At 40.9% G+C, this 27,193-nt stretch overlaps 1 protein-coding gene across 5 annotated transcripts in view; it reads left to right on the plus strand.

The window, feature by feature from the left end:
- Positions 1-27,193, plus strand: part of dst (dystonin) — a 107,873-nt gene that overhangs the window by 74,634 nt on the left and 6,046 nt on the right. For 2 of the 5 annotated variants that reach the window (XM_067609903.1, XM_067609904.1), the window contains 38 exons: positions 5,171-5,332; positions 5,524-5,694; positions 5,980-6,146; positions 7,048-7,207; positions 7,434-7,760; positions 7,925-8,009; positions 8,481-8,722; positions 8,898-9,104; positions 9,286-9,405; positions 9,529-9,636; positions 9,725-9,943; positions 10,041-10,244; positions 11,018-11,249; positions 11,534-11,760; positions 11,862-11,984; positions 12,127-12,228; positions 12,791-12,892; positions 13,285-13,458; positions 13,930-14,085; positions 14,407-14,604; positions 15,292-15,420; positions 16,021-16,191; positions 17,321-17,476; positions 17,896-18,102; positions 18,373-18,492; positions 19,130-19,299; positions 19,410-19,569; positions 22,244-22,438; positions 22,514-22,642; positions 23,007-23,150; positions 23,379-23,567; positions 23,727-23,856; positions 24,047-24,210; positions 24,320-24,482; positions 24,577-24,731; positions 24,821-24,895; positions 25,111-25,128; positions 25,959-26,075. In XM_067609903.1, the coding sequence (XP_067466004.1) occupies positions 5,171-5,332; positions 5,524-5,694; positions 5,980-6,146; positions 7,048-7,207; positions 7,434-7,760; positions 7,925-8,009; positions 8,481-8,722; positions 8,898-9,104; positions 9,286-9,405; positions 9,529-9,636; positions 9,725-9,943; positions 10,041-10,244; positions 11,018-11,249; positions 11,534-11,760; positions 11,862-11,984; positions 12,127-12,228; positions 12,791-12,892; positions 13,285-13,458; positions 13,930-14,085; positions 14,407-14,604; positions 15,292-15,420; positions 16,021-16,191; positions 17,321-17,476; positions 17,896-18,102; positions 18,373-18,492; positions 19,130-19,299; positions 19,410-19,569; positions 22,244-22,438; positions 22,514-22,642; positions 23,007-23,150; positions 23,379-23,567; positions 23,727-23,856; positions 24,047-24,210; positions 24,320-24,482; positions 24,577-24,731; positions 24,821-24,895; positions 25,111-25,128; positions 25,959-26,075 (6,078 nt within the window). The remainder of the gene's footprint in view (positions 1-5,170; positions 5,333-5,523; positions 5,695-5,979; positions 6,147-7,047; positions 7,208-7,433; positions 7,761-7,924; positions 8,010-8,480; positions 8,723-8,897; positions 9,105-9,285; positions 9,406-9,528; positions 9,637-9,724; positions 9,944-10,040; positions 10,245-11,017; positions 11,250-11,533; positions 11,761-11,861; positions 11,985-12,126; positions 12,229-12,790; positions 12,893-13,284; positions 13,459-13,929; positions 14,086-14,406; positions 14,605-15,291; positions 15,421-16,020; positions 16,192-17,320; positions 17,477-17,895; positions 18,103-18,372; positions 18,493-19,129; positions 19,300-19,409; positions 19,570-22,243; positions 22,439-22,513; positions 22,643-23,006; positions 23,151-23,378; positions 23,568-23,726; positions 23,857-24,046; positions 24,211-24,319; positions 24,483-24,576; positions 24,732-24,820; positions 24,896-25,110; positions 25,129-25,958; positions 26,076-27,193) is intronic. The other 3 variants (XM_067609905.1, XM_067609906.1, XM_067609907.1) reach the window with 2 other exon arrangements.

The raw sequence follows: 27,193 nt of genomic DNA on the forward strand, positions 1-27,193 counted from the left end.
GGGTGTTAGTATTTTGTGTGGAGTTTAGTCTAAAGGCCCTGCAGGATAACTATTAAAGAAGTGATTGATTCAAATTGTTGCTGAGCAGCGTTGTCATGGTGCATGTTTTTACCCCCTCTTAGTCTTGTCACCATTCCGGGTTGAGAGGGCATGTACGGCCTCAGCTGCTAGTGGAAAATCCCCTTTGTATTAATGCGTACCAATACTTCATCAAGGGAGGGATAGTCAAAAACAGCAAGTCCGTGTTGGAACTCGTGTTGTTTCTTTATTTAGTTGCAGCAGTTTTAACGCCAAGAAAACATTACATGATTGTGTCATACTTGACTGTAGGTAAGTGGGCTTTATTGGCAGCCGGTGAGAAAGAAATAAACAGAGAAAGACAAGCGCTTGGGTTTGTCTCTTTCATGTGCTGTTACCATTTTAGGTCAAGTTTTGAAAGAGACACGCCTGACTTCGTGTGTTTACTCTTGTTTTTCACATGAGATTGGTGGAAGCTTTACTGAAGAAGTAAGTCCTGGTGCATGTATATCTTTACGTGTACCCTAAAGGACAGATCAGTGACTCAACACCACTGGGGGTTGGCGTGGGTGTCTTTTCTCACTGTTCAGACATTACATCAGTGCCTCTTGAAAGTCAAAATGGAATTTCTACCTTCTGAATCATACTGTAGCTAACATGCTTGATGGTAAAAAAGTGTCACTTGGACCACGTAGTATTGCTCACTCACTGCCACATAACAAGAATACGCTCTTCTTAAAGTGAAACATGAAACTCCTGTGAGCTGGTTGCTATACAGGTGAAGGAGTTCACATTGTTTTGCTCTTAGGTGATTATGTTGAGTTTTCAATTCATCAAAGGTTTTTAGCCTTTGTGTTCGATGTAGGCTTACATCTTAACTGTTAAAGCAATCTTCAAATGAACCTTAATACCAGGAGGCCAAACAATACTTTAGACACTCCCACACTACATTTATGGCAGTGACATAAAACATCCAATAACTAGCAGTTGAATGCTGTTTCAGAACAGTTAATTAGCTGACTTCACATTGTTTATAGTGGATACAACAGAGTCAGCCTGTTTGTGTTGTCACAATCATAACCGGTATTATCTGTTAGAGATGAAATGATTCCGATTTGTGGATCTGCAGAAAATGTCACAATCAATTAATCATTTAAGTCACTTTTTTAAGCAAAACTGCCCCAAATTCTCTGGTTTTAGCTTCGCAAATGTTAATAATTTGCTGGTTTTCTTGGTATTCTATGATAGTAAACTTAACAACTTTGCAATTTAGCAAGCAATTTAAATATGTTGACATGGTCTCTGGGAATTTGTAATGGATATTTTTAATAAAGAAAATAATTGGCATTTATTGATAATTAATTAGTTGCAGGCCTGGTCTACATGGTGACAAACGTTTTTGTATTTTAGTCAATAATCCAGAAGAGTTCTCCTCCAAGTTTTACTTCATTTTATTAAAAGTTACAGCTCAATACAAACAAAATTGTAAAAGAGAAAATAAAATATATATATATATATATATATATATTATTTATCACTGGTGAAGGTGCAGGAAGAAGTTCTTCCCTTTGCCTGATTTGAGTTTGGTTCTTGACTGTCTGCACTGTCATAGAAGTTCCTCTGTCCTTGATGGTTTGGGGAGGCTGATGAGTGCTGCTGTTCAAAGAACTTTAGTCACTTGTTTAACTGAAAAGGGTGTATTCTTTTCAGTCCTTGGTCTAAAACGAAATGCAGATTTTATCATTTATAAGTTCAGAAAGTATCAGAGATGGGGCAGTGCGGACAAAAGGACCTGCAGCAGCCCGGAGATTCATTCAAAAGCCAGAATATTTAAAAAGTATGGGTTTCAGTGGCTGAACATCCTTTTTTTAAATCCCACCAGATCTTAACTGCTTATTTATCTCTGCCAACGTCCTCTTTCCGTCTCCAGTCATGCGTGCAGAACTGGACAAAGAAGTTGGGATTGTTCAGCTCCTTACCGAGCTACTGCGGTGTAGGCAATCCAGGAAACAAAAATAAATTCCTTTCATTATCTCCTCTATTCGCCTTTCTTCTCCTACTCCGGTCACTGGACATAAAAAGCCCCTTCATGCACTTGGCAGAGCCCTTGGTGTTAAATTACCTGGGACCTGTGCCTCCCGCAGCATTCCACAGTAATTAAGAATATCTGCAGGGTCCACAGCAACCATCCGCAGGAAGAAAACAGAGGACAAAAAGGGGGAAAAAAAGGAAAAATATGTATCTATTTCAGCACAGTGTGATGTCATCAGAGTGGGAGCTGCTGCTGCCTGCTGGTCTATGTTTTTTTTTTTTTTTTTCTGTGAAGTAGTATGTATCACTTCCCCTCCCCATTCCCTCAGTCACTGAAAGAAAAAAAAAAAGAGGAAAAGTGAGTGATTGTGTCAGGATGCAGAAGATGGCTTAGAAGTGAAGTCATATGGACCATGCAGACATAAGGGGGAATTAGAAGGGGGGGATGGGGGGGGGGGTCATGTGTCTACCAATCAACATGTGCCGGAGCGGCTCTAAGCACAAATGGAGTTGTGGCAGATGTTGTCTGAATAATGAGCGGGGGCGGGGCATGAAACCCTCTGCCAGGAGGGTGTCTGTCATTGCGAGGGGAGCAATGAGAGAGAAAGGGTAGGCTTTTTTGTTTATCTAGGAGTACCAGCTCTCTTCAGTACTGCCCAGTTTTTGCGGAGCCTGCCGGATTTGTCTGTGGATATTTTACTACTTTGCACTGAACATTGTCCTTTAGCTCGCATGGATGCTGCAAGGATTTCAGGGAAAAAGAAGCACTTTGGACCAGAGGAAATGTGATTAAGTTTTGGCAATGCAAGGAGAAGAGCCTGGAGGAATATTGTTGGGATAGGTGACTGTATTGAAAGACTGAATTTTCATTCCTGATGCTGACTTTGAAGCTGCTAGACAGTCCTAAAATTTCTTTGGGATTTTTTATATTGTTTGACATATTTGTATTTCTGAAGCCTTTAATTTTTTTATGTGACTTGTTAATCATGCACCATAATATATAAGAGAAAATTACCAGGAGCAATTAGAGATTTTATTTTGCATAAGTGAAACATTTTCAGTATTTATTTGTTAACTTCTCATTTAAGGGAGGAGAAAAACTATTATTTTGCACACAGTTGCTCCTTGTGTAAATGGTTCACCACTTTTTTCTTTTTTTCAGTAATTGGCGTGCACTAAAGCAACGTATACCTCAAAGCATTTCACCACAATCTTAGTCTTTTCTTTGTAGTAAATAGAGACAATTGTTTTAGCATGGGGAAACCGCTGAGCAGACCAGATTGCCTCAGACAAAACCCTTCCTGTGTGGGGAAGGGGGAGGAGGAGGACCTGAACATTGATGACTGCTATGTGCCCCAGAGATCCATTTATGACACTGTCAGGCTCAACGAGCAGATAGATTCAGGCTCTAAAGGCAGCCTTTCTTCCCGGCACTTCACAAGCACCCTTCCTTACACACACCGCACGTTGGACCTCAGCAGCCTGTGTGGAAACGGGGTTCTCTCCACTTCCAGTTCATTTGAGTTCCAAACCCGAAAACCTGCCATGCTGGATGAGCGCGCCGTCTTTGATGGACTGAAACTCAATGGGAACATAATCAGAGCGACTGATACAGTGCTGCCTAAGTCACGTCTGCAGGGAGGAGAGAAGAGGGAGCATCCTCATCATCGACGCTCATGGCGGACTTTTGCCCCCACACATCTGGGCGAGTACGCCAGCCGCAGTGGAACTTTGTGCTCCGGGAGTGTGGAGAGGCCAGGGTTGATCAATGGCAGGAGAGGACAGAGTATGACCAGCTCACTGACGTCTGAGGAGGATTCAGGTCTTTACAGCCCCACTGTGGAGAGGGAGCGTCACGCCCATCGATCCCACAAGAGAGGAGGCCCCGGAACAAGAAGCCTCTCATCTTCAGAGGCGATGCATATGTCCGGGGACCTGAAAACAGGGCGATCTCTTAGCTCAGGGCAGGAAGAGTTCCCCTTCTCACCTGCTCGGGATAACCGGTCTCTTTACCACAGTAGCAGCCTGGTCCAGGAGCGGCGACAGGCACAGTCTGGTGTGGTGGACCTGAATGAAAAGGATACCCTGAGCAACGGAGAATACAAATACTCCACAGGGAGGTCATCTTTAGGGTCAGCATCTAGGACTCAAAATGAGAGCTCTGGATGGCGTTCTAGGACATTAACAGACTATGATGAGCTGTCCACAGCTGAGCTGTTAGAGGATGTGTCATCTCAGGAGGACTGCGAGTTGGTTAGTGTGGTGGTGACACAGCCTGAGACATATGGAAACTCTGTAACTCTACCCATAGATTGCCGCCAACACACTAAACCATGTACTGTGCAACAAGGAGCATCCAAATACAACATGGAGGAGCTGGAGGAGTTTCTGCAATCGGTGGAGGCCTGTCTGCCTAAAAATTTACAGGCATTCCAACATGCAGGAGCGCACGAGATAGAGGCCTTTCTGAATGCCATCACTGCATGTCCTGAAATGGACCCTTTGGGTTATTTTGCCCCACAGGTGCCCAAAAATAGCCTCTTCCTTCATTTCCAAGTTTTTGCTCATTAGCCGGTGGATCACATGTTTCACTAGATGAAACGCCTCTTTAGATGAGCTTTTCCTGGCTGCTGGCTTGGTATTTATTTTACATATCTGATTACATGAGTAAATTCGGTTTTGCTCACTAGCCTGCCTGGAAGTCTGACTGTGCGAGCATGTACAACTGTGTTTAACTGTTAGATGTGCTCTGCTCTTAAAAAAGATTCTGACAGGTCAGCAAGGTGTTAATGTCAGCTGTATGTGAACAGTAAACCTGAGGTGATGTCATGGCAGTTGTCTCTCAGGAACTGGGACTTCCTGGCATAACTTTTGAAATCTAGATCTAAAAATACACAAAAATAAATTTTTAGATTATACAATCATGACAGTGAGAGATGTTGTAATTCAACACATTGTTTCAAATACTTAATTCCGCCCAGTTTTAAAAAATCTAATAACAAAAGCAATCCTTAATTTTTGAACAATCATTTCCAACTTGCAAAAAAATACCTCAAAATAAGACTGATTATATTGAAAGTTGAGCACTTATACAATATTTGTTCTGATTTGTTGATTGTAGGCTTTCCAGAAAGAGGAGATTGATCCATTGCAGACACAACTTCAAGACATCAGCTCCCTAGGCCAAGGCCTGATCCAAAACGCTGCCAAGGGCACCAACACTAAGAAGCTTGAGGATGACCTGGAGGATGTCAACACAAAGTGGAATACCCTCAATAAAAAGGTTATTTGTAATACACTACCAGTCCAACTGGTTGATGTTTACTTTTGAGTAGAGCTCATTAGTAAAAATACAAAGAAGGAGTGGCAGTATGATGAGTCATTCATTCTTGCTATTTGTTTTATTGTTATTCTTTGAGGAGTTTAAGTTGGCTTTAAAACAGGTGACATCTATATTTACCATGTGGTCTGCAGATCGCTGAGCGTTCAGCCCAGCTGCACGAAGCCCTATTGCATTGTGGGAGGTTCCAGGATGCTCTGGAGTCACTGCTCAGCTGGTTGACCGACACGGAGGAGCTCATTGCCAATCAAAAACCTCCCTCTGCAGAGTTCAAAGTGGTCAAGGCACAGATACAAGAGCAGAAAGTAAGCCATATCATGTGGTAAAAAGACATAAACACGTGCATAAAACACACCAGTAATTCTATTTTTGTCTTTCCACTTCAACACTACAAAATTCACAAGACCTTATGACTTCACCATTCATCTTATTTAATTGGCACCCATTGTGAAACATGAATGTGGTACACAAAGCTTTGAGATTAATGGTTACTCAATTTGCGGCTGTTAGATTTACTGTTTTTCGCCACCAAGCAACGCTCGCAGTGAGAGCACGTTAAAGGCGCCAAATAAATTGTTTGCCTTTGACAGCTCTTACAGAGACTGCTGGATGACCGTAAGCCGACGGTGGAGCTGATAAAAAAAGAGGGAGGGAAGGTTGCAGAACTGGCAGAGTCTGTGGATAAGGAGAAGGTTGCAAAAGAGATCGAATGCCTGGGGCAGAGGTGGGACACTCTGCTCAAGAAGGCTGAAAACAGGTCTGTATAAATACTGTAATGTTAAACACCCTTCTAAATGCACTGCTTCACTGCGCTTAAATGTCGCTATTGAAAAGTTTGCTAAAGATCTAACGCATTGTGATTTGTTTCACCTAATCAAATGCTGTGTATTTGCCTGGATTTTGATGTGGAAATATTTAAAACGTAGGTAAAACTCCCAAATTCACTTCTACTTTCCTCCTGGTAAAGCTTATAGGAATAGTTTGACATTTTGGGACATATACTTATTCGCTTTCTTGCCCAGAGTTAGATGAAAAGATTGATGCTATTCTCATGTCTGTACAATAAATATGAAGCTAAAGCCAGCAGCCGGTTTGCTTAGCTTAGCACATACACTTCGCTTTCTGTACTGATGAAACAACCATGGTACAGTATAAGATGTTCATTTGCGAGCTTTAGAGGTGCTTGGTAGGCAGATTTTGTTAACTTTGGAAAGAGGCAGGCTAGCAGTTCCCCCCTGTTTCCAGTCTTTGTGCTAAGCTAAGTTAACCAGCTGCTAGCGGTAGCTTCCTACAGACACGAGAGTGGTGTTAAAGTTCTTATCTAACTGTTGGTAAGAAAGTAAATAAGCATATTTCCCAAAATGTCAAACTATTCCTTCAAAGTTGGTAGGTCCATAGTGCACAGCAAGGAGATCAAAGTCTAGAATATTTTCACACAAGTTGCACGTTCTCTCACTGCAAACAACATTATGACACTTAATGATGAAAATAGACAAATATTAGGGTTTTAAAGCGATATTTGTATCCAGTAAATGAGGCTGCATAACATATTTTTATGTTTGGTTGAAATAAACTTTCTTGTCAGTCTGTCCATTAAAAGGTGATGACTGTACTTTGTTCCTAACTCACTACTGATGTTATCCTCATAAATGTGTCAGGCACAAGCAACTAGAGAGCATTTTAGTGGTCACTCAGCAGTTCCACGAGACCCTGGAGCCCCTGAGCGAGTGGCTCGCTGCCACAGAGAAACACCTTTCCAACTCCGAACCAATTGGCACAGAGACGTCTAAGCTGGAAGATCAGATCTCTCAACATAAGGTAATATCCATCATCTTATATCATTACCATATGCTTTCAGATCTTTTCATTAATTACGTTCAGCTGAATTCAGTTTTATTCATCCTGCTTGTGATTTCCAGTTTTTGCTTTTCATTATTTCCCATTCCGTTTTTCATTAATTTCTGTTTCATATTTTTTGTTTTATGTTTGTCTTTTCTGTTGTGTGTCGTTTTTCCTTGGTTTGTTTCCCATCCCCTGTGGTCAGGCCTTAGAGGAGGAGATTATGAATCACAGTAAAGACCTGTTTCAGGTTGTCAGTCTGGGTCAAATGCTCAAAACTGTGAGCTCAGTGGACAATAAGGACTTTGTCCAGTCTAAGCTGGACGCCACCCAGGCCAGTTACATAGAGCTCCAGGAGCGCTGCAGGAGGAAAGCTGAGATGCTGCAGCAAGCTCTGGTGAACGCCCAGCTGTTTGGAGAGGATGAAGTGGCCCTCATGAACTGGCTCAACGAGGCACACACACGGCTGAATGAAGTGTCCGTGGAGGACTACAAAATAGACATTCTTGAAAATCAGCTGGCAGAACAACGGGTACACACTCCTCCTCAGGCCTATCATTATGTTGTCCTTCCATTTAAGTTGCATCAATCATGTTTCAGTTGATTTTAGTGATTTGCTGTCCATGTCATGCTTTGTTTACAGTGGAAAGTTTTTCACTTTCTATGACTTTTTAAGGTTGTGGTTTTCCTTTTCAGGCGCTACAAAGTGATATTGAGTTGAGGAAGAAGAATGTTGACCAAGCCATCTCTAATGGGATGGAGCTACTGAAGCAAACAACAGGCATGTTTGACTTTATGATCTTCTTATCACAGCACAAAGAAGAATCTCAGCATACAATTCTGGCTCTGTAATACACATCATAAGATGTCTAGCTCTTATTTAGGGAGCAAATGACAAAATTTGCTGAAATCTAATTTTCAGAAAGCGGCAACCCATTTTCCTGTCAAAGGATTCATAATTGGACACAAAGTGTATCATTTGTTAAAATCAGTTTAGAAACTTTCATTCACTCTTATTTGCAAAGTCCATGTGGTGCGGAAATGTGTAATCTCAAACACAGTTTTGTCCTCTTAGGGAGTAACATGTCTCATCACTGACAGAATTGTACAGGATGCCAACTTATTTGTTTATATGACGCATGTTCTCTTGGTCTCTATGTACAGCCAAGTTAGCAGCATACTATACTTATTTTAAAGCAGAAATAAAACTCTACCTTTATTTAATGTATCATAATTCACTCTCTTTTTGTAGGTGACGAGGTGGTTGTTATCCAAGGCAAACTAGATGGAATAAAAACAAAGTACGCCGAGATCAATTCTATGAGTAACAACGTTTTGAACACACTGGAGCGGGTTTTGAGTCTCTCTACGAAGCTGCAGAATACCCACGAGGAGCTGAGATCCTGGCTAGAGAAAGCAGATGCTGAGATTTCTGCTTTTGCTGATCAGGAGCCAGTCGGCGAGCAGCTCATTCAGGCACAAAACAGGCAGAAGGTAAGAGTTCATAGTGAAGAAGAAAAGTGAAGAATGCCATGCAGACTGTATTTGTACTAAAAAAAAAATATCAAATGTGATGCTTAACAAATCCTACCACTAACATAGAGTGATTAGCATCCACATCCATTATGCTGAAATTTGTGCCCTCTGCGTGTTGTACAATCTTGTCCAGGCCTTGTTGAAAGAGACCAAAGACCAAAAACCTGTGATAGACAAGCTGAATGAGTTGAGCAGTTCTCTCTTGGATCTCATCCCCTGGCACACTCGAGAGGGTCTGGACAAGCTGGTGACAGAAGATAATGAGCAGTACAGAGCCGTCTGTGACTCCATCACCCAGCAGGTTGACCAGATCAACGCCGACATACTCAAGTCACAGCAGGTGAACCAGATACATAAATAAACAGCTTTTTCTCGTTTGGCTTTTCTCTGTTTTGTTATGTATCCTTTCTCTGCTTAAATGGAGATATTTCCTAATTAGAAATCATTCTGCATAACTCACACTAAACTAGGTTTTCAAAAATGGAAAACATCAGTGACCAAGTGTTTTTGTCTGTTTCCAGTTTGAACAGGCTGCAGATACCGAACTGGCTTGGCTGACTGATGCTGAGAAGAAGTTGCTGTCGGTGGGTGAGATCAGGCTGGAGCAAGACCAAACCACAGCCCAACTCCAAGCACAGAAGGTTAGCTCGTCATACAATACTATGTGTGTATGGATACACACAGGCCTCCATTCAAACAAAGCATAGTAAATAGAGCAACTTGTTTTGTAATGACCAGCCAATCTCACTCTACCGGTTTTCCAGATCTTCTCTATGGATATCATGAGGCACAAAGATGCTGTGGATGAAATCGTGAAAACAGGAAAGGCCATCATGAACATCAAAAACCCAGAGGAAAAAGAAGTCGTGAAGGTGAAAAAAGATGTATTTCAAATTTGATGTTTGGCTATTTAGTTAATACCATCCCTTAAGTTGAAATATCTTCTTGGTTTTCTATCAGGCCAAGACCCAGACTCTCTTGGAGAAATACGGTGTCGTCAGTCAGCTGAACTCAGAGCGCTGTCTGCAGCTGGAGCGCGCTCAGTCTCTGGCAAGCCAGTTCTGGGAGACCTATGAAGAGTTGTCGCCATGGCTTCAAGAAACCTTAAGCACCTTCAGTCAGCTGCCCCCACCTGCCATCGAGTACGAGACACTCAGACAGCAGCAGGAGGAGCTCCGGGTAAGAAGCCAACAGGAGCAGACGCTCAGTTCAACACCTTTATTCAAAAGCTTTGGCAGCAACTTATGAGAAACTGAATGTGTCGTGTCCTCTACAGCAAATGCGAGAACTGATTGCCGAGCACAAGCCGCACATTGACAAGATGAATAAGACTGGGCCTCAGTTACTGGAACTGAGCCCAGTGGAGGGAGAGCCCATCAGAGAGAAGTACACGGTTACTGACCAGCTTTACACCCAACTGAAGGCCGACGTCAAGCAGAGAGCTGCGACACTGGACGAAGCCATCTCCAAATCCACTCAGGTGTGGAGCAGTTCTTTACTAGGACATATTTTATTCATCTTGGCAATTTTTAATAGTTTTAAAAAATATATATTTTCAATGAATGTTATAATAAAGTTTAAAGAAATTGGTGCTTCCTGACAGTGTTCAGTGCCTTGTCCATCCATAATAACATTTTAGAGAAATACATCTTCCATAAACTAAATTTGTCTGATAAAATTCAACCTTTTTGCAATTTTTTGAAAAATACTAATTTACTAACTACTAAAATTAATTCAGTGATAACTAAGGCCACTAATGTGTATTGTTATTATCAATGAATCTCATTCATTCTTTAGCAATTATTTTCTTGTTGAAAATTGTTTTGTCCTATAAAATTTAGAATGATATAAATCAGAAAAACACAGCAAATCTTCACATTTAAGAGACTAGAAACAGAAGGCTTGAACAATGTTAGTTTTTTAGGCAGTAAGTTAGTTAGTAACTTCATTTTTCATGTTGTGGGAAATTATCTTTGTAAACAGTAAGATAATTTTCAGTCGATCATCTAATAGATTATTCAACTAATCGTTTCAGCTCTGCTTTGCATACAGGAATTTGTTTGAGAAAGGATGTCTCTCTGATTAGATTTCACAAACTAGTTTGATAGGATTGTGTCGTATTATAGATACAGTACATCTGCTACCTGGGGGTCTTCGAGTAACAGGAGAGACAAACATTTTTCCAGCTTTCTTTAAACATGTTACTATATATAACTACAAACTGAGATATTTCCTTTTCTCGTTCCCCGCCAGTTCCATGATAAAATTCACCCGATGCTGGAATCCCTGGAGCGTATCGCTGAGCGCCTGCGTCAGCCTCCCTCCATCTCAGTGGAGGTGGACAAAATCAAGGAGCAGATCACTGAAAATAAGGCCGTGTCTGTGGACTTGGAGAAACTGCAGCCTTCTTATGAGATGCTGAGGCAGCGAGGTGAAGAGATGATCGCACGATCTGAAGGTGCAGACAAGGACATATCTGCCAAAGGTACATATTGTCATTTTATTTGTTTAATTTTATTTCATTTTCTTTCCTTTTTTTATACAATAAAGCAATTATCAAGATCTTAAATTCTGATCTTGAATTCAGTTTTCCTGCACTGAATTGCACCAGCTTTTAAGGGAAAGCTTTTCTTTTTTCCAGGTACAAGAAAGAATCAAAAGAAATAGAACACATGTTTTCCCATTAAACCTGTCAATGTAAGTGTGTGAGAAGTGTGTTTGATTTATTATGTATTCATAGTAACTGTCACTGTTCCTTTTACCCACAAGCCGTACAAGACAAACTGGACCAGATGGTCTTCCTCTGGAACGACATCCAGGCCTTGCTGGAGGAACGGGAGGCGAAGCTTCTGGATGTGATGGACCTGGCCGACAAGTTCTGGTGTGACCACTGCGCTCTTATCGCCACCATCAAAGACAGCCAGGACCTGCTGAGGGAGCTGGAGGAACCTGGAGTCGATCCTTCAGTGGTCAAACAGCAGCAAGAGTTTGTGGAGGTCAGATAGATTCCAAAGATGAAATAATCAAACCAGCTAATGGATAATTGAGAATGACTGTGAGCATTTTGCAGGTTTAAAACTGCCTTTTATCTCTGCAGGGTTTTAAGGAGGAGATTGACGGGCTTCAGGAGGAGCTTGATGCAGTTCGAAACCAGGGAGAAGAGCTTATGACTGCCTGTGGAGAACCTGATAAACCTGTGATAAAGAAAAGCATTGATGAGGTAACTGATTACATTTAAAATCATCTTTACAAAGACTTTTTTTTTCTTCATGTGGTCCTTTGCAAAGGTTTTACTGGCTGAATTCTTTTGAGTGTTCATACTGCATGTGACTCATGGCGAGGCACTACTGTTACTTTTCCAGGTGAACTCAGCGTGGGAAAATCTTAACAAGACATGGAAGGAGAGGGTAGAGAGACTGGAAGAAGCCATGCAGGCTGCTGTGCAGTTCCAGGATGGCCTGCAGGTGAAATAATCATCTAAACACAATGACAAATGGTCACATAATAAGATGCTTTTAAAGTTTAAAAACCACAAGGTGGTGAACAGACCTAAACAACAGACTTTTTAAATTATAGTTATGTTTTACTTATTTTAATGCATGACTTATAGGAGAACACACTTGTTAACTGAGAGGTGCTAATGCATTTAAAAGTTAAACACACACACAAAAATGAGTCAGACATTTTTTTAAGGCCTTGAAATTAAACACAGATTACGGTGCCTTTTATTGCAGTTGACTGAAGTGATGCAGTGTTTTATGAGAGACCTATTCATTTTGAAACAATAAACACCAGCCACAGTACTTTGCTATATTTGGATTTAACTTTAACTCATGTGTGTAAAGTGTTTCTAAAATCTTCTCTCATCTATATAGCTGCTTAAACTTTAAGAATCCCTTTAATAAATCTTGGATTTACCGCAGACCACTTGGAAGATAACATGACACTAAAAATGTGAAACACGACTCCCTGTGCACTAAGCATTGTTTTGTCCCTGTAACAATGGTTTCCCCGCCTTGTACGCAGGGTATGTTTGACTGGGTGGATATTCTGGACGGCAAACTGGATTCAATGTCACCTGTGGGTACAGACCTGGAAACTGTCAAGCAGCAGATTGTAGAACTCAAGGTACAGTCTTGTATTTATTTCTGTATAACCGTAACACAGCTTACATGCAGAAGCAGAATCTTCTTTCAGTATATACTTAAGACATGACAATTAACTTCTGCTCTGAATTATTCATCTACTTTACTGCAGTATCTACTGTGTCGAATAACAGCTGTGTTTACATTGAGTGCTTAGTGCAGAAACTGGCCTAGGCGGCCTGTTTTGTGCAAGTACAAAAGCTCTATTAAAAATAGCTTCACAGGGTAGTCAAAGTTGCTTTGATGTACAATAAGACAAATATTGTGCAGAAAAGACGTAGCTGGTAGGGTCAGATATATTGTCTGTATGACTTTGTATTTATGTTGACTGATTGGGTGTACATGCATGTACATGTGTATGTGCTGGTGTGTTAGGAGTTCAAAGGAGAGGCGTACCAGCTGCAGATCGAGATGGAGCGTCTGAACCACCAGGCGGGCCTCCTGCTGAAGAAGGTGACAGAGGAGGCCGATCGCTGCACCATCCAGGAGCCCATGTCTGAACTCAAAATGCTTTGGGACAACCTGGATGAAAAGATTATCAGCCGACAGGTCAGACAAAGATGACACACAGTGGGAAAGTTTCACTCCAAAAATGAGATATTTAAATGTTTTGTGATCACATGAAGTATTCACAGTAAGAATATGCTGATAGTTAAGTGTTATTAAAAAGTTGTTATTAAGTTCATCTTAATATCATTTTCCTCTGTGGATGCCAATGTCCTTTTTTAATTTTTTTTTTTACAGCTGACTGCACTTTTATTTACATTTCTACAAACTAAACATTATGAAAAAAATACATTTGATCATTTCAAATACAATTTGGTCACATTTATTTTAAATACAGTATATAATAACCCTTACCCACCACTGCAGTTTATTTCTAATTTTAAAAAAAAACTAACATTCAAAACAAAAACATCAACAGAGACTCAAAAAGGCTGTTGGATGTGTTGTGCTGTGTGCATGTCAAGTGATTTCCCTCTCTGCAACATCTAATGGTTTAATCTGTCATTAATCCAGCACAAACTGGAGGGAGGCCTTCTGGCTCTGGGCCAGTTCCAGCACGCACTGGATGAACTGCTGGCCTGGATGAGCCACACCGAGGAGCTGCTCAATGAGCAGAGGAAGACTGGAGGAGACCCCAAAGCCATCGAGATAGAGCTCGCCAAGCACCATGTACGACAAACCTTTTCTCACCTCAGTTGTTGCTTTCCTCTCACTCTAATCCCAAATGAGCATCTGACCACACTTCATAATTTAATCCTTGAAAATAGAACAAGAACGGAGCAGATTCATCCTCCCTTGTTGTATCAGTTATTCCAATATGAGCTTTTACTCAACCTTAAGTATTAATCAGTATATAACAACTTAAAACGGTTAGGATTGTCATCTGTTTTATCATGTTTCTAGCACATCTATGTAGATTCAGTTTTGTCCTTTGTGCTTCAGATCTATCAACCCAACATCTCAACTTTTCTGTCGTTATCATCTCTTCAGGTTCTCCAAATTGATGTGCTGGCTCATAAATCGACAGTTGAGACCGTGAACAAAGCAGGTAATGATCTGGTGGAATCCAGCGCTGGAGAGGAAGCCTCTGCTCTGCAGAGCAAGCTGGAGAACCTGAACCAGCGATGGAAAGCCATCCAGGAGAAGGCAGCGCAGAGGAAGCAGCAGCTGGAAAGTGCTCTGATTCAGGTATGAAAAAAAAAAATCAACACAAGTTATTCCTTATTGTTTAGTATTGCTGGTTGAAGCTGTGATTGATTCTCCTCTCCAAGGGGAGCAGGTATGTTATGTCAAAGTCATAAAGTTCTTTTGGAGGACTGATTCCTATCTCTCCCCCCTCCTCACTCCTTATGCATCCTGTCAAGTTTCTATTCATAGCTTTGACATTTAAGGGGGTGCTTTGATGTGAGCGGGATTTAAGGAACATAAAAATCTCCTGGATATAGATTTTTATTCAAGAAATCTTTGAAGAGTTTCTTCAAACACATAATCCGTCCCAGTTGAGAGAGGTTTTCGTCGATGAGAGTCAGGAGTATTTTAAAGGAAAAAAGTCCCAATTTTTTGGGGGGTAGGGGCAAAAGATCCAATCCTACAATCCTACACAGGTTCATTTTTCATTTTGATACCCAGTGAATTTAAAAAGCTCAATTCTAACAGTTAAATGAAAACAAAAACTACTGAATGATTATCAATCAATTAATTAATTAAATTTCTGGCTTTTTCATGTATACTGTTAAATATGTTGGACACCAAATTTTGGTAGTTAAATGAATCCAAGGAATTAATAACTCTGACATCCTCCTCTCTGAGCCATAGGTTCTAACAATGAGTGTGTATGACACCTTTTGTCCTGACTCAGGTTGTATTGTGTTGTAGGCTCAAGGTTTCCATGGTGAGATAGAAGATATGCAGCAATGGCTGAAAGACACAGAACGTCAGCTGTTGGCATCAAAGGCTGTGGGAGGCTTACCAGACACGGCCCGGGAGCAGCTTAACGCCCATCTGGTATGTGTTTAACAATATGAAAGGCCGCATACAGATGGCAGGCTTGTAAGGAGACCACTATGTCTTTTCTGTGTTTTATCTCAAGCGTGAAAATTAAATGACACTGCAAAATACACTACTTGCATCCCCCTGCAGAAAATGACAAAAAACCTTGAAAGTGTTTCAAATTGATTCAGCCATGTCTGACTATAATGAATCTAGGAATGTTTTTTTTCTTTTGTTTTCTCTTTCTCTAATGGAGAAAGTGAAGGCACTTTCACAGCATGCTTGCCCCCGAAGCAGCACCAGTAGTGACATTTTTATGGAACCAAAAATAGAATGATTACTTGAAAGCAATAACTTTTATCATTCATTTTTTTTAGTAACATTATACTGTTTAAATGTTCGTGGGAACATGCCATTGAGTCTCAGCCTGTGTCACCATCATCATTCTTTCACCATTTTTGGACGAGATTTGGACTATCGAATGACAAATTCACTGCATACACTTTAGACAATTCAGACTCTAAAAATATTACAGAAAAACTAAAGTAAAGCTGTTTTTAACTGTTTGACGGGGGCATCACTCTCCTCATTGTCACTGTTTCTGTTTTCTTGCAGGAGTTGTGTTCTGCCTTCGAGGGGAAGGAGGAGCTGTATAAGGAGCTGATGAACAAGGGTCAGCAGCTCCTCATCTTGACGCCTGAGGGTCCTGACAGCAACACAGAGCAGGACCTCGCCAACCTGAAGGAGAAATGGGAAGGGGTGCAGGCAAAGGTGGCTGAAAGAAAGGTATGGAGTTGGTAGACATACACCGAATAGCTTTCACTGTTCTAGGGTTAGTGATTCAGTCCTAGGTGCCAGTGAGAGATCGCTGACATGCACTTGAGCCATGACTCTGTATGTGTAAGCCTCTAATCCCAGTGCCGATAATGAATGGTGTAAAGACAGAGTGCTGGCAAGGACATACAGGATGTGGTTACACTGTAGAACACAGCGGGCGCGTTGCTGTCTGAGTCAGCAAGGAACAACTGTGTCTCTCACATTGACATCGCAAACAGTTGGCAAGTGCATAAAATAAATAACAAAGCTAAAGTAATAATTGAGCCACTTTTAAAATCTTTATTTACTGCATCCGTTGGAACAATATTTTCTCACTTTTGTCACTTCCGATGAATAAACATCATCTCACATGACGGAAAGATAAATCCTCTCTCCCTTGCCACTCTCACTCCAGATATGGAGCTCCTCATTCTGGCTGCTTGGTTTTGCTGTAACATTTTGCTTCCTATTTACTTTGGTCCTGTTCCCAGAACTTCAGTGTCTGGTGAATCTTAGAGCTGCACAGAGTTACAGCTGGTGGCCAAACACTATGCAGCATTGTGACACTTCTCTAATCTTTCAAGCAGAAAGCAGTATTCTAATAATAAAAAAAGAGGTACTCACAATTATACTATGATTTCATTTTCAGCAAGGTCCCCGACAATATATGAGGGGAACACATTATAAACCATAACTCTCATTAGGTTTGTAATTTCATGTGATGAGCTTGCATCACTGGCTTTGGCAAACGGATGTTTTTCAGCGACGGAGCTTCTGTGGATGTTTCTGTCATTCAATTAAAAGCTCATCATTCCATTTCTGCTTCACCATCAGCCTCTCCAGAGATGTTAACTTCCTCTGTTTAAATAGAGGTCATGTTTGGCACAAGTGAAGTGTAATTGTTTTTTTTTCCCTCTTTATCTTGTGTTGTAGCAACCAAGCGGTTTGTTTTCAGCATTGTCTGGTACGATACAGGTTATAATAGAACTCTGGTTTCACCGTCCAATTAAAGTGTAGAAATAGTACGGTCATATAATGCAGAGAGAAAAAGAAAACAGGATTATTTTCTTCGCTAAACATTGATGTTTTGTGTCCACAGGGGAAACTAGAAGAAGCCTTGACACTGGCCACAGATTTCCACAACTCTCTGCAGGACTTCATTAACTGGTTAACCCAAGCGGAGCAGACGCTCAACATGGTTTCCCCTGCTTCCCTCATACTGGAGACCATCATGTTCCAGATTGATGAGCATAAGGTAATATTTGTACAGAGAAGAGGGCCACGCAGCGTCTGAAGTGAAGTGAAATGAAATGCTGATGGCAAGAAACATGCCTATTTATTTATGTTTGTACATGATTAGAAAAAAAAACTGTTTAAGATTCCAAGCAGAAGCGTTTTCATGCAACTTTTGTTGTATTCAGCTGCTATGATTGTGTTTAATTTCTTCATTCAGTGAGTAATTATAAATGTCAGTATTATGTATACAATGTTGTTTAATATCTCACCATCCAGCTTGTCATCAAGCCACCAACAACATAATGCGTCCACCTGTTTCTCATTCAGAAGCTCATTAGCACGTTGATCACATGAATTACATTACCTCTGCTGATGATCACTGATGATGGTGATGTTGCCTTTTGATCTGACTCGCACCTCTCCTTTGTGTGCGTGCAGATGTTTGTGACGGAGGTGAACTCCCACAGGGATCACATCATTGAACTGGACAAGACTGGCACACATTTGAAGTACTTCAGCCAGAAACAGGATGTAGTGCTGATCAAGAACCTGCTGCTCAGCGTGCAAGGCCGCTGGGAGAAGCTGGTGCAACGGTCCGTTGAGCGAGGTCGTCTGCTGGATGACGCCAGGAAGAGGGCGAAACAGGTACTGCATGTGTCCATATTTTATAGTAAAATGAGTCAAATAGGCATTGTTTCACCACTGTTGGGGCTTTTTATTATCATTGGACTGCTCTGGAAATAGTATATTAAGCCTGTTTCATATTCTGTGTGCAGCCTATTATAGCATTTTCATTCGTGTGAGCCTCTAAAACCTAATCATGTGAACGTTAAACAGGACTGGGCGATAAATCAAGTGAAATCATACCTTTTTCAAAACATTCTACACTGTGTTTATTTCTTTATCCTTCATTAGTTCCATGAAACTTGGAATAAACTGATGGAATGGTTGGAAGAGTCTGAGAAGAGTCTGGACTCCGAGGTGGAAATTGCCAACGATCCAGACAAAATCAAGACACAGCTGTCGCAGCACAAGGTGAGGGAGCATCGACTTATCACAGCTTATTGGACAGAGAAGGAAAGTTTAAACTATCTACAGCAGAGTTTAACAATGGCTGCATCCAAACCATTTTTTCATTAATCTGGACTATGAGACAGCCATTTAAGGAACCATATTTTCGCCTTTACTTGTAATGAATGAAGGGTGGAAGCAGGCAACAGTGAAAGCTATTAATAAGAATTACAGTATGCAGAATGCATTAGTCGTGCTTTTGCTTGCGTCACAGGCTACCCACTCCCCTCTTGTTGTCTCTGCAGTGTTGTTAAGGGAGATTGTACTAATCCTATCATAATCCCGGGATGGGCCAAATGTATTAGGGGTGACCTTGCTTTTGGATACTTTTAATCTCTGTAGAGTAGTGGCTCTTGAGTTTTGACCCGTTTTTTTGTTTCCCTCGCAGAATTATGTCTTCTTAATCACAAAACACACACACACAGATTAGGATACTATCTGACATGCCAACAGTAAGAAGAAAATCCCTGTAACCCTGTACATCCAAAGATATAGACAGTCTACTGAACTTATTGTACAATTATACATATATATTAGTATTCTTCATGCAGATGGTCAATAAATACGATGAGCTTTCTGATGACAATATTTTCATATGCAGGAGTTCCAGAAAGCTCTGGGGAGCAAACACTCAGTGTATGACACCACCGTTCGAACAGGACGCGCCCTAAAAGACAAGACCTCTCTTCAGGATGATAAGCAGAAGCTGGACGACATGCTGAGCGAACTGAGGGACAAATGGGACACTGTCTGTGGAAAGTCAATAGAAAGGTAAGGATACATATCCCCATGTTTGTTCCTGTTTTCACCTCAATAACTAGACGTGGCAGTACTTCTGAGGACCTCTTCATTCACTGTCATTGATATGTGCTCCTCTGCAGACAAAACAAGCTTGAGGAGGCCCTCTTGTTCTCCGGCCAGTTTACAGACGCTCTCCAGGCTCTCATCGACTGGCTGTACAGAGTGGAACCTCAGCTGGCTGAGGACCAGCCAGTTCATGGAGACATAGATCTGGTTCTCAACCTGATAGACAACCACAAGGTAGAAAACACCACCAGACCACACACAATGTCCCACCTTTGTTTGTCTGCTAGTGAATTCCTGGACACTTAAAATACACCAGGGGTGGATTAGAAATACAGCAACAAAAGGACCAGAATTGTAATACCTTTATATTAAGAGTCCCTGTTCTTTGAAGCTCTCTGTCTAGCTAGGATGACTGGAAAACTGATGCTATGTTCACTTATTTCCAATGTTATTATCATTAATCACTGCACAATATCAGCAACAGAACAAATTTTTCTTTGTTGCACTTACAGCTGAGAGTCTGTTAAAGTTGAATGTATTTTTTTACTCTACAATAAAAAAATTGCCTTTGTACATTGTTCATTGAAATTATGAATAGCAGAAATATGCTAAGATTTTATGGAAGATTTAAAATGCCTACATACAAACAAATCAAAGTATGACATAAAGTGAAATACAATAAACATTGTAGTATGTATTTCCTTAAAATGTATGCATTTACTGTGTCATAAAAACATTATGGTAAATGACAATTATTAAGCCCTTTGTCATTTATCACAATAAAAAACCAATCATTCAGTTCTTAAAGACAAAAAGCTAAATACTGTAATTGTCATTTAACATACTATGTTTTTTTTAATTATTATACATTTTAAATCTTCAATAAAATTTCACAAAACTTAACTTAGTAACTTAGTTTAACAGACAAGAATCTTCAACCTGTTTCTATCTCTGGCAAGTCAGCCATCATAGTGTCGGTACCGAAAAAAACAAACATCATCAATCTGAACGACTATCGTCAGGTTCCCCTCACACCAACAATAATGAAGTGCTTTGAAAGGTTGCTCCTCTCCCACATCAAAAGCATCATCCCTGCCTCACTGGACTCAGACCACTTCGCTTACAGAGCTGACAGGTCCACAGAGGACGCCATCTCTCTGGCTCTTCACACTGTCATGGCTCACCTGGAGAGACAGGGCACATACGTGAGGTTGCTATTTGTAGACTACAGCTCTGCTTTCAATACTGTTATCCCCAGCAAGCTCACCTTCAAACTCCACCAGCTAGGCCTCAGCTCATCACTACCCAACTGGATCCTTAATTTCCTGTCCCCCACTATAAGTCTGAGTACTGGCACACCACATGGATGTGTACTGAGCCCTATCCTAAACTCCCTCTTCACACACGAATGTGTTCCTGCATTCGCAACTAACACCATCATTTGCATATGACACAATGGTGATCGGGCTGATCTCCAACAGCAATAAATCAGCCTGCAGAGCAGAGATGCAGAGCTTGGCGAGCTGGTGCTCAGAGAACAACCTTTCCCTTAATACAGAAAAGACCAAGGAACTAATCATCAACTTTGGAAGGAGACAGAGTGGACAGAGTGTCCAGCTTCAGGTTTCTGGGCATACACATCTCAGAGGACCTCACATGGTCCACTAACACCACTGCACTGGTCAAGAAAGCACAACAATGGCTGTTTTTCCTGAGGACGCTGAAGAAAACTGGTCTGCCCCAACAGATACTGGTGACTTTCTACCGCTGCACCACAGAGAACATCCTAACATACTGCATGTCTGTGTGGTATCTCAGCTGCACAGCAGATGATAGGAAAGCTTTTAAGCGGGTCGTCTCCAGTGCACAGAAGATCATTGTGATACAGCTCCCAGCCCTGGAGGACATCTACAGCTCATGCTGCCTCAGGAAGGCTACCAGCATCTGTAAGGACTCCACACACCCATGCCATCATCTGTTTGAACTCCTTCCATCTGGCAGACGTTATAAGGGCTTCTACACCCGCACCTCCAGACTGAGAAATAGCTTTTTCCACAGAGCTATAACTGCTCTAAATCAGTCCACTAAATACCCCCCATAATCTGTCTGACTGCCCGCATTATTGTCTGGCACAACTGACTTCACATACACACACATATATTACACTATGCCACCAAATAAGCTATATGGTACACAGGAGTCCACTCATCCATTCTGTGTTACTGTCTGTATATTGTGTCCAATATCTGTATATACAACACAGTGACAGCTGCTGTAATTAATAACCTCAGTGTACAAGGACTAATACATTCACCCATACAGTGTTTTTATGAAAACTATATCTACATTTCCATTCTGCTTTGGTTTTGGCACACTATTTATACTGTTATATTCTGTTTATACTGTGCAGACTGTTTAGACTGTTTGTTACTTAATTGCTACATTGCTACTTTTCCGTACTGTATGGGTTCTGTTGCTGCATTGCACATCTGAGTTATTGCACTACTTACTGTACTACTGCCAGTCACTGTTCATACTGTTATACTGTTTGTTACTTTATTGCCACTCTATTGCTATTTTATCTTATTTGTCGTTCTATTTTTACCTTATTCATTTTTATTTATAGCATCGATAGGGAAGTCGCAAACTGAATGAATAAATAAATAAAGAATAAATAAAGGTTAAGAAAAATCATACATGATGGAAAAAAAAGCAACCATTTCTACTTAATCTAATCATCATCACTAGGAAAAACTGACAAAAGAAAAAGTTTTTGTTATTTATTTAAGTAATTTTCAAAGCATCTGGATAATGGATATCGTTTGATATAAAACTCAGTTCAGTATGCTGGACTGTATGTGGGTTATTGTTGTTTTTGACCGTGTCCGTCACTGACTGTGCTCTGCAGGTTTTCCAGAAGGAGTTGGGAAAGAGGACGGTCAGTGTTCAGGCCCTTAAACGCTCAGCCAAGGAGTTGATTGAGAGCAGTCATGATGACTCCTCCTGGGTCAAAGTCCAGATGCAGGAGCTGAGCACTCGATGGGAGACGGTGTGCAACCTCTCAGTGTCCAAGCAGGCCCGTCTGGAGCAGGCCCTGTGTCAGGTACTGTGTAGCCCCTACAGTAACTATGTTAAACTGAGTCAATGAGTCTGACTGATGTGTGTCCTCTGGCTCTAGGCTGAGGAGTTTCACTCTACAGTTCACATCCTGCTGGAGTGGCTGGCTGAGGCAGAGCAGAGTTTGCGTTTCCATGGCAGCCTGCCTGATGATGAGGAGGCACTGCGTGCACTTATCGACCAACACAAGGCAAGCAATGCAGATATTTATATTTCTTATCTTAAGATCACCTATCAGTTTACACTTAAACAGAATATTTTGGCAGTTTAGATTTCAATATAGAAATGAAACATGCTTACATTCTTCTCTGATTAAGCCTTCTGATTGAGTAAACAGTAAAGATCCACTTTATCCTAAATCTGTAAATGCAGCATGTCTGCAAGCAGTGTAATGCCGTGTTATCTTACATGCCAAACTGAAGAATGATTTCATCTGGTTGAAACAGCTCTATAGCTCCAATATTAAAACCACCTTATGAGCAACATTTTATTTTTATGTTTTCTGAAGATATTCCAATTGCATATCTAAACTCTTTTCTGTGTTCTATTTTAAGGAGTTCATGAAGAAACTGGAGGAAAAGCGAGTGGCTTTAAATAAAGCAACCAGTATGGGGGAGGCTATTCTGACTATCTGCCATCCAGACTCTATCACAACCATCAAACACTGGAACACCATCATTAAAGCCCGGTTTGAAGAGGTCAGTTAGCAGCTGCCTGCCAGTATACGTACATGCCTTTCTGCTCTGTCATATCCACAGGAATGACAGAGCACAGTTACACAGTATGTTTAAAGCTACACAACATAGAAGACTCTCCTCTTCTCTCTTTCTCTCTCTCTTGTGATCATATGTGTGTGCATGATCACACAAAAGGAAATGTTCTGTCTATATTTAATATGAGTAATGTGTGTAATGTTGCTGTTGCAGGTGCAAGCTTGGGCCAGACAGCACCAGCAGCGACTGGCTGCGGCCCTCAGTGAGCTGTTAGCCACTCAGGAACTGCTGGAGAATCTGCTGACCTGGCTGCAGTGGGCCGAGTCCAACCTCAACGAAAAGGACAAGGAGTCACTGCCGCAGGAGATCGAGGAGGTCAAAAGCCTCATAGCTGAACACCAGGTAAATAAAATTACAGCTGAACATAATTCTGGCATAGTTATTTTACAATAATGGAAGATGTTTGGTTTTTATTTTTAGATTAACAAACTATACCACAGTAGTAATGCCTTCAGAGTACATGATGCAAACTAGAAACATGCTTGTTGCTTTACCCCGCAGGCATTCATGGAGGAAATGACCAGGAAGCAACCAGATGTTGACAAAATCACAAAGACACACAAAAGGAAGGCTGCAGTGGAACCCCAAATCCAGTCTCAGATCCCTGTGCTCGACAAAGGAAGAGCTGGAAGTATGTATCCCACAAATACTCCCTTGCAGAGCGTGACCCGAGCCATCTGGCCAAGTGTTGAGTCACTGCAGGGTGACGCGACATCCTCATCTTGGGCATTTTAGCACCTGGAATGATGTCATTGCCAATCTGTTCCTTTGGGTTTGGTGGTTAAAAAAACATTTTGAAGGTTTTTGTCTTTCACTTACAGGAAAACGTTCTCCCACACAAACGATGTACGCATCAGCAACACAAGCTCCCATTGAAACCAAGAACCCCCGGGTTAACCTGCTGGTCACAAAGTGGCAGCACGTGTGGCTGCTGGCTCTGGACAGGAGGAGGAAACTCAATGATGCTTTGGACAGGCTGGAGGAGGTAATGCAACTCTCACATTTAATTCAAAACTGCATACAGGTTTTCACACATTTTCTCCACAAACTTCTGCTTTTCTGTCCAACTATAACATCTTTATATATATGTCCAGCTGAAGGAATTTGCCAACTTTGACTTTGATGTGTGGCGGAAGCGCTACATGCGCTGGATGAACCATAAAAAGTCTCGTGTCATGGACTTCTTCCGCCGCATCGACAAAGATCAGGATGGCAAGGTGACCCGACAGGAGTTCATAGAGGGCATTCTCTCCTCCAGTAAGTGTCCACTGTACAAAAACACAACTGAACAGCATGTACTCCAGCCAGGAAAACACTCATTTTTTTTAACACTTAATGGTTTCCTCCCTAGAATTCCCTACCAGTCGTCTGGAGATGAGCGCTGTGGCAGACATATTTGACAGAGACGGTGATGGCTACATCGACTACTATGAGTTTGTTGCTGCTCTTCATCCCAACAAGGATGCTTACAAACCACTAACAGATGCAGACAAAATTGAAGATGAGGTAATACGAACAATCATGCCCTGAATTCCAAATTCTCAACGTGGAAAAATATGTTTATAGAATTATGGTTAAATAAAATCTGTTTGTAGGTGACACGTCAAGTGGCGAAATGCAAATGTCCAAAACGATTCCAAGTGGAGCAAATCGGTGCCAACAAATACCGGGTAAGCAGATTTTAACCTGTATTATTAAGAGAAAAGAGACAACTCATATGTTTGAACAAATGCCATGATTATAAAATATTTTAAACACTGAAGTTTAATTTCATGGGCAGATCCAGTGGAAGGTAAGTGTTTGAATGTGCTGCAAAAAGTGTCACAGTCAGTCCTTGCCAAACATGCTAACCTTTATATATTTTTATTGTTCCTCACATCACCAGTTCTACCTTGGAAACCAGGTACATATGAACGAACTCTTCCTTTTCTATTTTTCTGTTTCTGTGCCTTATCAAGCCTTATGTGCTTTTTCATTTACCATGTTTGCTTTCCAATTAACACTCTGCCCAGATCCCTGGCTGATGTTTACAGACTGGAACTCAGAAGTAGAAAGAAATAAAGATCTGTGGCCTTTTCTTATTAAAATCAAAGTTAATGTGCTTTTGATACAACAAACTATGTTTCAGTAAAATCAATGGTAGATGGAAATTATCAGAATTAAAATTAGTTTTAGTGTGTACAGTAGACATTTTATGTAATATGAGCATTTTTCAAATTATTCTGATAAGTTTTTGTCCATAGAAAACCTAAAATCTGTCTATATGTCTGCTTTTGAGTTTCAGAAAATACAGTATTAATGTGCCAATACCATTCCAGCCCATATTTTTTATTGGTCCACAGGCATAAATTCATCTGCTGGGCAGTTTGGAGAATAATGCTTTATGTGTGCTTGCCTTTGGCGCTTCAGTATCATGGGAATGATTTACAACATTGGCTGACATACTTTTTGTGTAACTGACACTGTTTATTAATTTATTTTCATAGCTGGGCAACCTTGATGGTTTCAATGAATTCTTTGCATTTCATTTTGCCTACTAAGTTAATATGTCTTGAAAAAGTGCATGTTGCAATGTAAACGTTATTACTGATATGGGTTCACACGCCACATGCTTTCTGAAGCTTGTTGGCTTAAAGATGAATAACGGGAAGTGCAAGTGAGATGGGATAGTGGTGGTTTACAGTTTGTATTGATGTATCACACAACAATGAATTGAAATAATTCTTTTGACAGTTTGGTCTGGTTCACTGCTTACATGACTCCTTAATCGGCGATGAGACAATAGCAAACAGGGAAAATCAAAATCTTACCCCTCACCTACACGTTGCAGTTTTGGAAAGCTGTATTCTGGTAAATGGTTATTCTTAAAGTGTTTCTTGTGCCTTTTTTCCTCCAGATCATTATTCAAACTCCATCACCTTTAATGTATCTGATCACTAAAATCACCAGTGGCATTGAATCATTCAGATTATCATACAGACTGCAAGATTTGTACCAGTTTGAGAGATAATATAATGTGACAGGCACTTAGTGGAGGGTCATCAGTGTTTGGTCATGTCTGCGTGCTACACCGTGGTGGATTAGACAGAAATGATTTGAACCATTCCTCATGTTGTTCTCAGTGTGTCGTCAGAGATAGCTGCATTGGTTCTGCATCGGTGTCAATGCATCCTGAGTTGTAGTTGTAGAAAGTGCAACAAAGTGCTCGATTACAGGAGATTGCTGTTTGTCCGTCTGACTATGATGTGAAATTGTTTTTGATCAAGAAGCATGCGGCTGTGGTTGTCCTTTGTGAATTATTGTGCTAATGCTGTCACGGTCACATCCAACTGGCTGACTTCTGGCTCACATCTCCTCATAAAGCTTGAAACCATTCACCTCCATATCAGGCTCATCACAAAGCTTGACTTTCAGTGTCCTGATGTTTGGTATGTGTGGTCGGTCAGATGAAGGCAAATTATTATACAGCAGTGCCTCCTGGTGGTGTGATGATGTGCCTTCAGTTAATTTCTTTTTTACAGGCTCAACCTGCAGTAATGGCAGCAAACTGAAGCCGGACAGCGATAGAATATAATCATTAAAGTCTGAAAACAGCAAATTAGCTGAAATATTATTTGAATGAAAAGTTCTTTGCTGATCTTGCTGTTTACTGCCACCAGTTTATAAAACTGATAATGTCATCACTGCAGAAAACACATTTGTGCTGCTGCTTTATATTGCAATATAGTAGTTCATAAAAATTCATTCATTATTTTGCTTTAACAGACATTAATATAGAGCCTGACTGATACAGGAGTTGTTTGGCTGAAACTAAATATTAACTGTATGATATTAGATGATGAAATATCAGCTGATTGTTAACTTGGGCACTAAAATGTTGCAAAGAGTCAGAGGTGCATCAAACTACAATATGTGATGATGACACCGTTTCAAAATGATCTCAACAATCTCAAATTCATTTTTCTTTA

This window comes from Thunnus thynnus, chromosome 14, assembly GCF_963924715.1.
Source record: "Thunnus thynnus chromosome 14, fThuThy2.1, whole genome shotgun sequence".
NCBI classification, from domain to species: Eukaryota; Metazoa; Chordata; class Actinopteri; order Scombriformes; family Scombridae; genus Thunnus; species Thunnus thynnus.